This window comes from Lepus europaeus, chromosome 10, assembly GCF_033115175.1.
Source record: "Lepus europaeus isolate LE1 chromosome 10, mLepTim1.pri, whole genome shotgun sequence".
In the NCBI taxonomy this organism is placed as follows: Eukaryota; Metazoa; Chordata; class Mammalia; order Lagomorpha; family Leporidae; genus Lepus; species Lepus europaeus.
In genome coordinates, this window is record NC_084836.1 from 104921006 (window position 1) to 104935996 (window position 14991).

A 14991-nucleotide genomic window follows, 5' to 3' on the forward strand; every position below is an offset into this window, starting at 1 on the left:
GGAGGCATTGGAACCAGAGAAAGGCCATTGCTGTAGAAGCCGTGTGTCTTTTGGCTTCTTTCAGATAAGGGTATGTTTCTGTTTTTTTGTTGTTGTTGTTGTTTGGTTTTTTGTTTTTTTTTTTTTTTTTTTTTAAAGATTTACTTATTTTGAAAGAGTTACTGAGAGAGAAGAAGAGAGGGAAAGACAAATCTTCCATCTGCTGGTTCACTACCCAAATGGCTGCAATGGCCAGAGTTCAGTCAGGTCAAAGCCAGGAGCTTCTTCTGGGGCTCCCACATGGGTACAGGGCCTCAAGGACTTGGGCCATCCTCTGCTGTTTCCCAAGCACCTTAGCGGGGAGCCAGATCAGAAGTGGAGCAGTTGAGACTTGAACCGGCACCCAAATGGGCTGCTGGTGTCACAGGTGACGGCTTAACCTGCTATGCCACAATGCTGGCCCTGGGTATGTTGATTCACACATATTTGGCAATATGAGTTGGTGTGGCTTAAGTCATTTAATATTTAATAGTAAAATTTGGCACTTAAATAATTGAGTACAAAGTTTTATTAGCCAATTTTTTAAAAAGATTTATTCATCTATTTGAAAGTCAGAGTTATACAGAGAGAGAAGAGGTAGAGAGAGAGAGAGAGGTCTTCCATCCGATGGTTCACTCCCCAATTGTTTGCAACGGCCGGAGCTGCACCGATCCAAAACCAGGAGCCAGGAGCTTCCTCCGGGTCTCCCATGCCGGTGCAGGGGGCACAAGGTCTTGGGCCATCATCTACTGCTTTCCCAGGTCATAGCAGAGAGCTGGATCAGAAGTGGAGCAGCTGGGTCTTGAACCGGCGCCCATGTGGGATACCAGCGCTTCAGTCCAGGGCGTTAACCCGCTGCGCCACAGCGCCGACCCCATATTAGCCAATTCTTGATTCTAGTAGGGACACTCTCCCCTTGGCATTCCACCTTGGTGTTAAAAACCCTTTTTCTTAAATGAAATGCACAACATTGCATTTAAGCCCCAGCTATTCTGCGTTTCTTGAAACAAGGCCTCAAGCTTGCCCGGGGAACACACCTTGCAGTCAGCACATGTAAGACCTTGTGTTTACAGATCTTTTAACCTCAGATGGGTCAAACCTGGCTGGCTGCCTGCGAGCCTGCGGGGATCGCTGAGTCTCGACGCGAAAGACGTGCACAGAAACCCGAACTGTCGCTTGATTAGGCACCACTCCTTCCTGTTAAGTACAAAATCAATGTCCAAACAGAAGCACGGATGGCACTAAGGTGATGGAAGTGTTAGCTCCGAGATAAACACTTCCCTGTCCTTTCCAGGTGCAGAAATGATTTGTCATTTCAGAAACCTAGGTCGTAGCAAAGGCCTCTGCCGATCAACAGTCATTGTCTGTGCGCCTGTGTTTTAAGGACCGTGAATACCAGAAATAAAAACACATCAATGAGGCCCGCTCCTCTCCACCTCCATCCAGGGGCTTTGTTAGTGGTGAGCTTTGCAAGGCTCACTGCTGAAGCAGCAGTGCGGACGCTGCGGGCCGGCTGCGCTGCACAGGCGTGCCCTCTGAGCTCCAGGAGGCAGAGCACGCAGCAGGGAGAGAATTGTGGGTAGTAATTTGGGTGTTAAAATATTAACACATTTTTGCATATTTAATGTGGTTTCCTTTTTAAATAGTAGGCAGATTATGGCATACAAGCGGATAGGTTTATGATTTCAAATTAAATTTTAAGCATTAAAAAAAATACAAGAGGAACTACTTTGTTAGAAATACCTTCAGCTAATCTAAACAAGAGATGGCTTTCTTTTCACTTCTCTCATCACGTGTCAGCTAATTTCTAGTCTGGTGTTACGATTAACTTGTGAATGAAGCTTCTGGAGTTTTTAGTTTTAAAAAGTTCAGGACATCCTACCGTTCATCTGCTTTGCATAGTCTCTGGACTAACAGCAGGCAGTCAGGGAAGACTTCGCAGTAGAGCTGGTGTTCGTTAGCGGGGAAGAACCATCGTGTCCGTCTGCAGTTTGTTGTGTGGTCCATTTTCATCCTTACCTTGGCTCTTCCCTTTCTGCTTTTCTCTAAATCCGATCCTACTTACCCCTGAAAGATTTGTCCTGGGAAAGGAAGCCAGACCCATAATGCTTTTCTCCTTTCTCGCATTTCCCTACAGGCAAAGATGCCTTTTGATGCCAACAAGCTCTACTGCAGTGAAGTGCTGGCCATCTTGCTGCAGGACAACGATGGTGAGGCCCCTCTCGGTATTGATGTTCTGTTAGGGCAGGAGCCGGCCTTGTTTCACATCATGACGGCAGGCTCTCTTGCCTTTGGCATTGCCTGCTTCCTCTCGCGCGCTCTGTGCAGCTTTTGTACTCTGTCAGGCCGTATTGATTTTGTTTGCTGATGTATCAGTGTTAGACGGCTGTAAAATCTGACAGGTAGCTTCATTTTTTTTCGTCCTCTATTTTTTCCCCTTTTAGAAAACAGGGAATTGCTTGGGGAGCTGGACGGAATCGATGTGCTTCTTCAGCAGTTATCCGTGAGTAATTCTTGCACTTCCTGTCTGCCATGGAGATACATGGGCTGCTTTACATGGGAGGCGGAGCTGGGCATGGCGGGAAGGAGTGAGCCAAGTGATGGAAGCCACTGGAGTGGGTTGGCCAGTTGGAGGTTGCCCTGGACGCACATGCTTGACCTCTTGTCTTGGTCATTTGCTCTTCATGACCAGGTCTCAGTGCGTCCCTGTCATCCAGAAGAGACGAACCTCTTGGGTCAAGAATCCCGAATGACTGTCATTTGACCCACCCCCAAGATTATTGTCCCCCTTTCCTTTCTGTGTGCTGTACAGTGGAGCCTGTGTTCCAGCACCCAGATCAGCTCGAGGAGACGCGCTCTGGTGCAGAGGAGGCTGGGGAAGCCGGGGCACTGGAGGCTGGAGGGGGAAGTAGGAACCTGCTGTGAGCGCCCGGCAGAAATGCAAATGCAGCCGAGATGTTACTCCGTTGGCGTTCCAAAAACACTGTTAAGATTTCTTCTACCAAACCTCATCTGTGTTATTGCAAAAACAGGACTGGAAAATAGATCATTTGGATGAAATCTTAGGAGTGTTGGGAGCGTCTGAGATGTCGGTTTGCATACAGCTTCCGTCTGGGTGCCAGCAGCCGCGGTGGCTTGGCCTCCGCCCCAAAAACAGAGCTGTGAAACATGAACATTCCAGTTCTGAGAAAGTGCGCAGGCCTCCTCTGCCAGATGATTGATGAGCTCCCAGTCGGCCAGCAGGGGCATGCACGTGCCTTAAAAGTCTTCCCCTCCGCGTGCTCTGTCCCTCTGGCAAAGACAGGGCATCTGTCTCAAGCCCTCCCCGTGACCGAGCGCCCCAGCTGTGCTGGGAAGCAGTGCTGTGGCCCTTGGTAGGAAGCGCCCCTGTCCTGGGCCCTGACTTTCCCTGCGACATTGTAGCTGCTCTTACAAGGCAAGGAGATGGCATGCGCTGGCAGTGTCAGGGGAGGCCTTGAGAACAGCAAGCGGAATTCTCTCTCGGCCTGGGGAATGGGTTCAGGGGCGCTCGTTTCGCTCACTCAGCTGTTCGTGTCCATACAGGAGGTCCCTCTATGCATCGGTGCTCTGTTTCACAAAGGGTTGGGTCGGGTTGGGTTCTTATTTTTTTTAAACCTTGCCTGGGAACTTTCAGCCACTCACAAGCCCAAAATGGTACCAGCTGCGATTTCGTTAGGCAACCTTCGGTTTCCTCAGGCGTGGGCTTAGAACAGACGGGCTTCGGCCATTGTTGGGTGGCGGCTGTGAAGAGACTCTCTGACAGCTCTGTGATTTTGTGCTCTTTGCCTGACAGGTGTTTAAAAGGCACAATCCCAGCACCGCCGAGGAGCAGGAGATGATGGAGAATCTCTTTGATTCGCTCTGCTCCTGCCTGATGCTCAGCTCCAACCGGGAGCGCTTCCTCAAGGGCGAGGGCCTGCAGCTCATGAACCTCATGCTCAGGTGTGTTCCTCCTCGCAGGTAGCCCGAGTGCAGGACAGCCAGCTGGGCTTCTTGATCCCACTGACGTCCCCAGATATGTAGGTGTGGGGGTGTCGCTGCAGGGTGAGGGTGCGCTCTTTTCTAAAATCAGAGTGGGAAATGAGAGATGGATTTTGGTCTGCTACGTCCTGTTGATGCGTCCATTGGTACTACAGCCATTCTCTTGAAGGGTGGTATCTTTTTACTGTGTCTCTTAGATTGTTGCTTTTGGGGAAATCTGGCATTAACTTCTAAATTTACCCTATGTTGCTGTCTAAATTTAGCTCAGTTTTCTGCAAATACCTTATAGACCTGTCTATGCCATGTTTGCCTATGTTTTTGCTATTGACAACATACTGTCATTCATATTTTTCATTTCTACATTTAATATGAGTTGTTCGTGTGCTGTATGCCTAGCACAGGAAATACGAAAATGTGCAAGATATTTCTAGAACTTTTGTTTATAGTTCTTTCCTGTATATCTTATTTTTATGCTCTAATTCCTTAAAGAGGATGTCTTGCTAATTTCACAGAATGCTGTAGTTGAAAGCAAAAGAGACACAGGTGGTTTACATAAATAACTAATTTGAGATATCTGGCTACTGGGGGACTAGGTATGTGTGGGTGGGGGTGAGGAAGTAATACCCAGGGTGTGTGGCGTAGGATCAAAGGGTAGCTTTTTTTTGTTATTTTAATTGAGAAACACTGGAGCCTATTTGCATGCTTAGAAGACAGCAGTCACAATGGTACTATTCTTTTTTTTTTTTTTTTTTTTTTTTGACAGTCAAAGTTAGACAGTGAAAGAGAGAGAAAGGTCTTTACCATTGGTTCACCCCCCAAGTGGCCGCTGCGGTTGGCGCACTGTGCTGATCTGAAGCCAGGAGCCAGGTGCTTTTCCTGGTCTCCCATGTGGGTGCAGGGCCCAAGCACTTGGGCCATCCTCCACTGCCTTCCCGGGCCACAGCAGACAGCTGGCCTGGAAGAGGGGCAACCGGGGCAGAATCCAGCGCCCCAACCGGGCCTAGAACCCGGGGTGCCAGCGCCGCAAGGTGGAGGATTAGCCTAGTGAGCCGCGGCACCGGCTGGTACTATTCTTTATGTGACTGAGCCAGAGTCTGCTGTCTTAAATTTTTTATTCATATGACCAAAAACTCTGTTAAACTAAGGTACTTCTTTTGGAGTTTTTAAAAATTAATTTGATAGGCCGGCGCCGTGGCTCAACAGGCTAATCCTCCGCCTTGTGGCGCCGGCACACCGGGTTCTAGTCCCGGTCGGGGCGCCGGATGCTGTCCCGGTTGCCCCTCTTCCAGGCCAGCTCTCTGCTGTGGCCAGGGAGTGCAGTGGAGGATGGCCCAAGTCCTTAGGCCCTGCACCTGCATGGGAGACCAGGAGAAGCACCTGGCTCCTGCCATCAGATCAGCGTGGTGTGCTGGCCGCAGCGCGCCGGCCGTGGCGGCCATTGGAGGGTGAACCAACGGCAAAGGAAGACCTTTCTCTCTGTCTCTCTCTCTCACTGTCCACTCTGCCTGTCAAAAAAAAAAAAAAATGAATTTGATAGGCATTTACTAATTATAATGAGAAATATAGACGTATAGAACTGCAGTTACAACACTGGTAAGGTTCTGTGTTAAGTGCTAGGCTTACATAGAAATAAGTAAGACAGAATTCCTGCTTCGTAAAGCTAAAAAGAAAACAAAGCAACCAATAAAAGAGTGCTATCATCCAAACACAGTGTGTCTCTGGGTGTATCTTCTCTTCTAGTCTTTTCTCCTAGAATTGTTTCCTTGTTTTTAACCCCTTTCTTAGGTTTACTGCACACATGGTTTTCCATAGTTTCTTTTGAAACTGAACACGCTGTCCCCCACACCGTGATGGGTCTCCACGAATTTTCAATAGGTGCAAAGCAGACTCCAGGAGACTGTAACTTCTTAGGATCCTTCTCTTGTTGATTTTGAGGTTATTGTTCAGTGTTTTGCTGTTATGACAAAGTCAGCAATGACCATTTTTGTGTTCAGGATGACTTGAGGGTTATCATGGTGTGTGTGTCTGAAGTGTCTTCAGAAAGGCTTGTGGAGGGCCGGGAGCCCAGTGGACCCTTTCGCTTGTCCAGCGTATGTGAGATCTTGATTTATTGAAGGTCTTCCTTTGAGGAATTTTTTTCTTTTTTTAATTTCTTTAAGAGGCAGAGTTACAAACAGGGAGAGACAGAGAGAAAGGTCTTCCATCTGCTGGTTCACTCCCTAATTGGCCTCCAGGCCGGAGCTGGACCGATCTGAAGCCAAGAGTCAGGAGCTTCTTCCAGGTCCGCTACGTAGGTACAGAGGCCCAAGCACTTGGTCCATCTTCCACTGCCTTCCCAGGCCATTAGCAGAGAGCTGGATTGGAAAAGAAGGCAGGACAGGAACCGGCGCCCATAGAGGATGCCAGCACTGCAGTCGGAGGCTTAGACTACTGTGCCACAGTGCCGACCCCTGAGGAATTGCTTTTAAAACAGATTTCTTTGAAAAGTGCAGAGAAGAGTGTGGGAAATTCCTCAGAGGCCTTTAACATTTATCTGATTGTTGCTAGCTTTGCTCTCTTGAGTCTTTTGTTTGTTTAGCTCTTTACCCTTCTAATTGCCTGTCCTGTTGTTGAAAAGACCCACCTTCTCTCAAGCAAGTAGCAAATGAAGAAGCTGCATGTGGGGTGAGCGTTGTGGCACAGTGGGTTAAGCCATCACTTGGGGTGCCTATGTATGCCAGTATTGAAGTGCCTGTTTACGTCTTGGAACTCCACTTCTGATCCAGTTTCCTGGAGATGCATCCTGGGAGGCAGCAGTTGATGGCTCCAGTGCTTGGGCCCTGCCACCCACATGGGAGATCCAGATAGTGTTTAGGGCTCCTGGGTTGGGCCTGGCCCAGCCTTGCCTTGTTTCCAGGAAGTAAACCCACAAACTGAAGATCTCTTGTCCTCTCTCTTTCTCGCCCTTTCTCTCTTACTCTGCCTTTCAACCTGATGAAAACTAAATAAATGAACATAAAAGAGGAAGATGTATTTGTGTTCTGACCTTAATACTGCACCCTGCAGGGACTTTTCCCTAAGCCTCTTAAAGGTCTCAACTGCCAGTATCTTTGGATGGTTGAGTGCAAACATGAAGTGATGTATTCTTGCAGCGTATGGCTTGGTAATGCGTAGCAGCGGGGAGCAGAATAAATAACCAGAAATATGGATTATTCAAACAGGAATGCTGAGGTTCTGGGCGGCTAATTAACGAGGAGCACCAAAAGGCTGAGGAGCTGGGCCTCTCTCGGATCTCCCAACTTTTCATTTGTGGATGCTGAAGTTGCGAGAGTCCTTCCTTTGCATTAATTAGCTATAGTAGCGGATTCAGCACTTCCTTTTTTCTCCTCCCCATGTTCTTTGTTCTGTGTTATTTTTCTTCTTCAGACTCCCAAATGTAAAGTTTAATTGGGAGGGAATTTTTTTTTCCTACTATATCCACCCTCCTTGATCTTCTGGTAAGAGCCGCCAAGCTGCTCTCTCTCCAGAGAGAGTCCAGTTAAGACTAGGAAGCTGTAGCACTAGAAGTTCAGGCGAGTTTCTGTGGCCCCATTGCCCCCAGCATGAATCCTGACTTTGGTTCAGTGGTTTGTCGCTGAGGAGCTGCCCCCGGGAGGCGAGGCAGTGTCTGCAGGAGGTGACAGTGTGTCCTGGAACTGAGCAAAGCAAGGCTCTGGAGCACGTCGCTCTCAGTTCCTAGCTCTGGGTGTTGGGGAGTCATTTTAATCATTCTGACCCTCCTTCTTTCATCTTATAAAGAAAAACGGTGCAGACATTTTGAGGGGATTAGACTGTATAAAGTGTCTGGGACATTTGTGCAGCAAGGAAACATTGATGAGATACCTTGTTAGCTTTTTGTGTAAAGTATCAGACTTAGGCAGAGATGAGAAAGACAGAATTGGTGCCTTCCAGAAGCCAGTGGGGGAGGCAGAATTTAACGGCAATGCAATTTGATGCATTGGCTAGTAAGAGCAATGGTTGATTTTACAGATAGAAACCAATGAGTTTTTATCATGTCTGATAAGGAAAGGTCACGAACAAGAGTCGTTTATATACACACAGGCAATCTCTCTCGTACAACGATATACACTGTGGTGCCCAATCTAATATGTCTATCAATTTTATTTAATGTATGTACAATAAAGTGCACCATTGTAAGCGTACAGCTTTAATTTGGGCTGATGTCCACACCTTTGTCTCCACCGTCTCCGTGAAGATTCAGAACAGCACTGTCCAGGGGAACTGGGAGGCGGACGAGGTTTTCTTTTGTGTGGTAGCCACTTTAAAAAGGTTCAGAGGGACAAGTTTACTAATGTATTTTACTTAACTCACCATATAAAAAATTCTTTTAACATGTAGTTCATATGAAAAAATTATTAGTGAACCATTATATTGTTTTATATTCCTCAAAATTCTGTGTGTATTTTACATTGTATCTCAACTTACATGCTAAATGTTTAGATTCTGTGAAATTTACAGTTGGAAAAATGGGTTCCCGTACTTGTTTTCCAATAACTGAATAGAATATCAGTTTTTTTGTTTTGTTTTGTTTTGTTTTGTTTTAGATTTATTTATTTGAAAGGCAGAGTTACAGAGAGAGAGGGGGCAGAGACAGAGAGAAAGGTCTTCCATCCACTGGTTCACTCCCCAGATGGCCACAAATGGCCGGAGCTGGGACAATCCAAATCCAGGATTCAGGAGCTTTATCGAGAAGAAGGGGCCAAGTATTCGGGCCATCTTCTGCTGCTTTCCCAGGGGCCTTAGCAGGGAGCTGAATTGGAAGTGGAGTAGCCAGGACTGGAACCAAATCCCATATGGGATGATGGTACTGCAGGCAGTAGCTTTACTCACTACACCACAGCACCAGCCCCAGATTACCAGCTTTTAAATTTAATAAATTTGATCAAATTAAGTTGATTCCTTAACTGTGCTAGCCACATTTAGATGCTCAGCACCAGCATGTGGCTGTTGGGTAACTGGACAATGCACAGTGATGAGGGGTTTCAGGAAGTTCATGGAGTGAACTTATTTTGGTGCAAAGGATTTTGAAATCCACCCATAGTTTTTCATAATGCACATTTCCACAAACTTTGAGAAGCGTTTTTATCACTGCAGAAAGTTCCCTTGGTCTCCTTTGCCATCAGTTCTCACCTGTGCTCCTAATCTCTGGCTTACCTTTTCATTTTTTTAGCTGTGTCTTTTAAAGAATAAAAGTTTTTCTTTGCTGAAATTCAAATTATGAATCCTTCTTGTATGAATTGTGCTTTTGATATTATGTATAAACTGTTTCCTAACTCAAAGTTTCAAAAAATTTGTTTTCTTTTTGATGTTTTCATTTTAGGTTTTATGTTCATAGGTTCCATTTTTTAAAGATTTATTTATTAATGTATGTATTTATTTATTTGAGAGACAGAGTTACAGAGAGAGGAGGAGACAGAAAGAGATCTTCCATCCGCTGGTTCACTCCCCAAATAGCTGCAATGGCTGGAACTGGGCCCATAAGGAGCCAGGAGCTTATTCCAGGTCTCCCAGATGGATGCAGGGCCCCAAGCACTTGGGCCGTCTTCTGCTGCTTTCCCAGGTGCATTAGCAGGGAGCTGAATCAGAAGTAGGGTAGGCAGCGACTGGAATTGGCACCCATATGGGATGCCGATGCCTCGGAGGCCACAGCACTGGCCCCCATAGTTTCGTTTTTAAGTGTTGCTATATGGTGGGGAGCATGAGCTGAAGTGCTTGGTTTATTTACTTACATGTTGTCTTATTTTTGCATTTAGCTGTCCCTTGCTGGCACCAGGTGGTACAGTGACTGCCTTTCCACCTTGTCAGAAATCAGTTGATTGTGTGCATGTGTGTGGGGTTCTGTTTCTCTGTGCTGTGTGTCTGTCTGCTTGCCAGTGCCATGATGTCTGCATTATTAGAGCTCTGTAAAGCTAGGAGTCCAGTCCTGAAATCAGGTAGAGTCCTCTGACCTTGCTCATATTTTTAGAATGTTGCTAGACTATATTAGTTCCTTAGTTTTTTTGTTTGTGTTTGTCTTTCCATATGAATTTTAGAATCAGCCTGTCCGTTCTTGCAAAAATCCTGCTTGGAATTTTGACTGGGATTGTATTGACCCTACAGGTTATTTTAGGGACAATGGAGCCTTTGTAATAGTGAGTCTTCATATCCATGAACGTGATCTCTCTCTCCATTTTCTCACGTTCTTGAATCCTTTCATTAGTGTTCTAGTTTTTAGATAGTTCGATATTGTATATTGTTTAGACATTTGTCAACTTCATACAGACTTCCAAGTCATTGAGTTGTCTTGTATTATTTTACTTCTTTTCCACATCCTCCTCTTCATGTCCTGTTCCTTATGTCTTTCATAATTCCCAATGTTTCATAATTAACTAGCTCTACTTTTTTCCTCCTACTTGTTAACAGTGATTGAATTTCTGTTTTTGGAGGGTGGGACAACTTTTTATAGAAAGCCAACTCAAAATTTATTTTTATTGCCGGCGCCGTGGCTCAACAGGCTAATCCTCCGCCTTGCGGCGCCGGCACACCGGGTTCTAGTCCCGGTCGGGGCACCGATCCTGTCCCGGTTGCCCCTCTTCCAGGCCAGCTCTCTGCTGTGGCCAGGGAGTGCAGTGGAGGATGGCCCAAGTGCTTGGGCCCTGCACCCCATGGGAGACCAGGAGAAGCACCTGGCTCCTGCCATCGGAACAGCGCGGTGCGCCGGCCGCAGCGCGCTACCGCGGCGGCCATTGGAGGGTGAACCAACGGCAAAAGGAAGACCTTTCTCTCTGTCTCTCTCTCTCTCACTGTCCACTCTGCCTGTCAAAAATAAAAAATAAAATAAATAAAATAAAAATTTATTTTTATTAAAGTCTAATTAACAAAAATTGTGTATATATATATATATTTTAAAGATTTATTCATTTATTTGAAAGGCAAAATTATAGAGAAGAAGAGACAGAGAAATCTTCCATCCGCTGGTTCACTCCCCACATGGCTGCAGTGGCCAGAGCTGTGCTGATCTGAAGCCAGGAGCTTCCTCCAGATCTCCCACATGGGTGCAGGGGCCCAAGGGCACTTGTGCCACATTCCATTGCTTTCCCATGTGCATTAGCAGGGCACTGGATTGGAAGTGGAGCAGCTGGGACTCCAACTGGCACCCATATGGGATGCTGGAACTGCAGGCAACTGATTTACCCACTACACCACAGTACCGGCCCCCAAAATTGTATATAATTATAAGTATACATTTATAAGTTGACTTATCATTTTGTTTTTATACTTTTTACCTTCTGAGATTTTTTTCCTGCTTTGAGTTCCATTTTTTCTACTGTCCATTTATGATGATACCTGTTTTCCATATTTCTGAATTAAATGCTTAATGCTTTTAAAAAAAATAACTCCCAAACTTAAAAAAAAAATTTGAGATTAAAAATTTCCTCTAGTATTGTTTAAATTCATCACATAATTTCAAGTGGTTAAGTATTGTGTCCTGATCCTATTAGTGGAAAACATGTAAAATATCCACTTTTCTGAATTTGAGATTCTATTTGTGGTCTTGTACACAGCTAGTTTTTGTACTGATTTCCTAGACATTCTATTAGAAGTTGGGTTTCTTGGGTATAAAGTGGTGTAAGTGCTGAATCAGTTGTGTAGATATTCACGTATTGAGCTTGTCTGTCTCTTCCATGCCCCCTTTCTTGGACTACTTTGTTTGGGCTAACTGTAATTGTGGCTTTTTTTTTTTTTTTTTTTTTAAGTCTCTCCCCACCCCCCTTCTGGTTCACTTCCCAAATTCCCGCAACAGCTAGGGCTGGGTCAGACAAGCCAGGAATGCAGAGCTGCCTCTGGGTCTCCTAAGTGAGTGACAGGAACTTGGGCCAATCATGTTCTGCCTCTTGGGATGCATTAGCAGGAAGCCAGAAGTGGAAGTGGAGTCCCTGGGACTAGAACCCATGTGACGCCATATGGGATGTGGGCGTCACAAGCAGCAAGTTAACCAGCTGCACCACAAAGCCTGCCCCCCTTTGCCATTCCTCTGTGAATTTTGTGCTTCTTATATTCTGACTTGCTTATTCAGCAAGTAATTGCTAATGACTGCTATCTTAGTGTTGGAGTGCATATTTTGTCAATGTTGAATATGCCTCTGTGTTGCTTCACATAAACTCGTCTTGAATTTTTTGGTAATTTTGTATTTATTGTATTCCTTCTCATCATTTTATCTCTTGCTTTGTGTCATTTTGTTTTACATAGAACTCAGGTTAAGAGCATATAACCGGCTTTCCTATTTCTTTTCCTTTAGTGATTATGTTTCCTCTTTAAAAGCAGGCTAATGTCCTATCTGTGAATATCTGAAACGGTCCCAAATCCCTTCAGGACCTGGCCCCTGCCTAATTCTCCCACTGCCACTGCCATCTCTTCTCATTGCCCCTCTAAGCCAAAGTGTCTCCCATATTTCACTGATTTTTCTGGACGACGCAACCTTAGTATTTAGGCTTAAACCTCTCTCTAAACAGCCTTTCACCCCCTTGTCACTTCTCTAACTGTCCTTACTTCCCTGCCTCCCTAGCCACAAATTTGAAGATGGGGTTGTCACCTTCTTTGCTTACGTGTATTGGGGCTGTGACCCCTCCATGTGCTCAGCATCGTCCGTGTCTCCAGCTGTACCCTAAGACCTGGTCGTCTTTCTCTTTGCATTCCCACTACCTAGCCAGACCTTCAGTTGTTGGCAGATATTCGATAGAAAAATGAGAAAAATCTGGGAAACATTTTTGCTGTTTAAAATCATTCTTTTTTTTTTTTTTTAAAGACTTATTTATTTATTTATTTATTTGAAAGATAGAGTTACAGGGACAGATCTTCCTTCCACTGGTTCACTCCCCAAATGGCTACAATAGCTAGGGGTGTACCAGGCTGAAGCCAGGAGCCAGGAGCTTCTTCCAGGTCTCCCACATGGGTGCAGGGGCCCAAGCACTTGGACCATCTTCTGCTGCTTCCCCAGGTGCATTAGCAAGTAGCTGGATTGGAAGTGGAGCAACCAGTGGCCATATGGGATGCTGGTGCTGCAGGCCATGGCTTAACCCACTGTGCTACAGCACTGGCCCCAGAATCATTGCCTTATAGACTTTCTGGCAAATCCCACAGATTGACCCAAACAAAGAAGAGTGACTTATTAAAAGCCACACAGTTGCAAACTCAAATTTCCAGTCCCGTTTTTCTCCGTCATGTTTTTTAATACATGAAGGACACTTGTGACCCTTACCCTGAAGCTCATGAGAGGTTAACAGAGGTGGCTCTACTATGGGGCTCACTGCCTTAGGCCTGTTCTCTGGCTGGGCTTCAGAGCAGAAGCCAGCACATGTGTCCCCACTAGAGTTTATCCCTCCTTGGGCACTAGAACCTCTGGGTTCTCTCACTCCATCATCCTACCAGGTATTGCCCGGTTATGATTTAGGTGTTCATTTCTTAGAACCTTTCGACTCAAGATCAGAGAAATCCTCCGTGCCACGCTGTCATCCCTAAAGCTCCCCTCTCTGCCCCAACCTCACAGGCCTTTCCCCCTCTAGTTTACCTGTCTCCCAGTGTTAGTTTAGTTGTCAGGTGACTTTTTTTCATTCCTCTGTTCAGTGCTGGATTTCACAGTGCTTGACAGAATCAATAAGAAAAAAAGCCAGTTTTGGTTTGTTTTCCTCTCCCTGTCAAAGAGCAGATGAAGACATCTTGGGAAAGAAGAAAAGGTGGTTGAGGTGGTATTTAAAAGTGAGCCCGCACTGTGGAAAAGGCGGCAGGTGGCTGTTGTGGAACACAGGACTCGGGGGGGGGGGGGGGGGGCAGTATTTCTCATGTGATCACTTAGCATTTTCATAAGGAAAGGAAAGAGGGAAAGTGAGGGGGGAAGGGCAGAGCTGTGGGGCCCGTTAGAAGTATAATCTTAGGAGAAAAGAGCCAGGGCCCTTCATGTGAGAAATCCAGGTCCTAGGCGTGTCAGGCAGCTCAGCACCATTTTTCAGTTTCAGTTGAGTTAGGGTGCAGAGGGAGTGTGTGCATGGTCTTTGGAGAAGAGCAAGAGTTAAGATATGAAAATGAACTAAATGCTAGAGGTCTTCCATTGGCTGATTTTCTACCCCAAATGGCTGCAACAGCTGGGGTTGGGCCAGGCCAAAGCCAGGAACCTGTAACTCCATCCAAGTGTTCCATGTGGGTGGCAGGGGCTCAAGGGCTTGGGCCATCTTCTGCTGCTTTCCCAGGCACATCAGCAGGAAGCTGAATCAGAAGTGGAGCAGCCAGGGCTTGAACCGGTGCTCCTGTGGGATGCCAGCATCCCAGGCAGTGATTTAACCCTTTGCGCCACAGTACCAGGCTCTTCAAAGTGGTATGTTGATAGGCAAGGATATTTGAAAGGATAATCAAAGTCACAGCTTATTGGCAGTTGAACAAAGTGATCAGATTCACGGGATCCCATCCACAGAAATGAGTCTAAGAGCTAACACCCAAGGTAGCTGATCTAGAATTTGGCAGGGACCGAGGGCGGAGCTCTGACAATGCTCTCGTCTCCCCTCCATGGAGACAGGTTTGCCAGGTCCACATTTTGGGTTACAGATGTCTCTCTTTGGTAAGGTGGTTGCTGCAAGTTGAAGAGTCCCGTGAGGTCAGGTTTAATTATAGCCTGTGCTCCAGACCATTTGCTTCTCACCACCACAAAGCACCTTTTAACAGGATGTCCTTGTATCAGAATAGTTCCATGTTCTTTAAGAAGCAACAAAGCCGGTGGGAGACAGAAGAATTACATTGTCAGTTTCCCTGAAAATGTTGACATGAGGCTTATTACTTGTGCTGTAAAACTCCGTTCCAGCTGGAAGGAGAAGAGACCGCTGTGATCCCAAGGGATGTGTACAAATACAACTTTGGGTTGTGTAGCAGAAATACAGTGAACCCCTCTTGTTATTAACTGTAAGG

At 46.0% G+C, this 14991-nt stretch overlaps 1 protein-coding gene across 1 annotated transcript in view; it reads left to right on the forward strand.

The window, feature by feature from the left end:
• The window catches only part of CTNNBL1 (catenin beta like 1), a 168406-nt gene that overhangs the window by 84397 nt on the left and 69018 nt on the right, over positions 1-14991 (forward strand). Inside the window, exons 8-10 of the mRNA XM_062204184.1 lie at positions 2156-2228; positions 2463-2521; positions 3833-3981. Of these exons, the coding sequence (XP_062060168.1) occupies positions 2156-2228; positions 2463-2521; positions 3833-3981 (281 nt within the window). The remainder of the gene's footprint in view (positions 1-2155; positions 2229-2462; positions 2522-3832; positions 3982-14991) is intronic.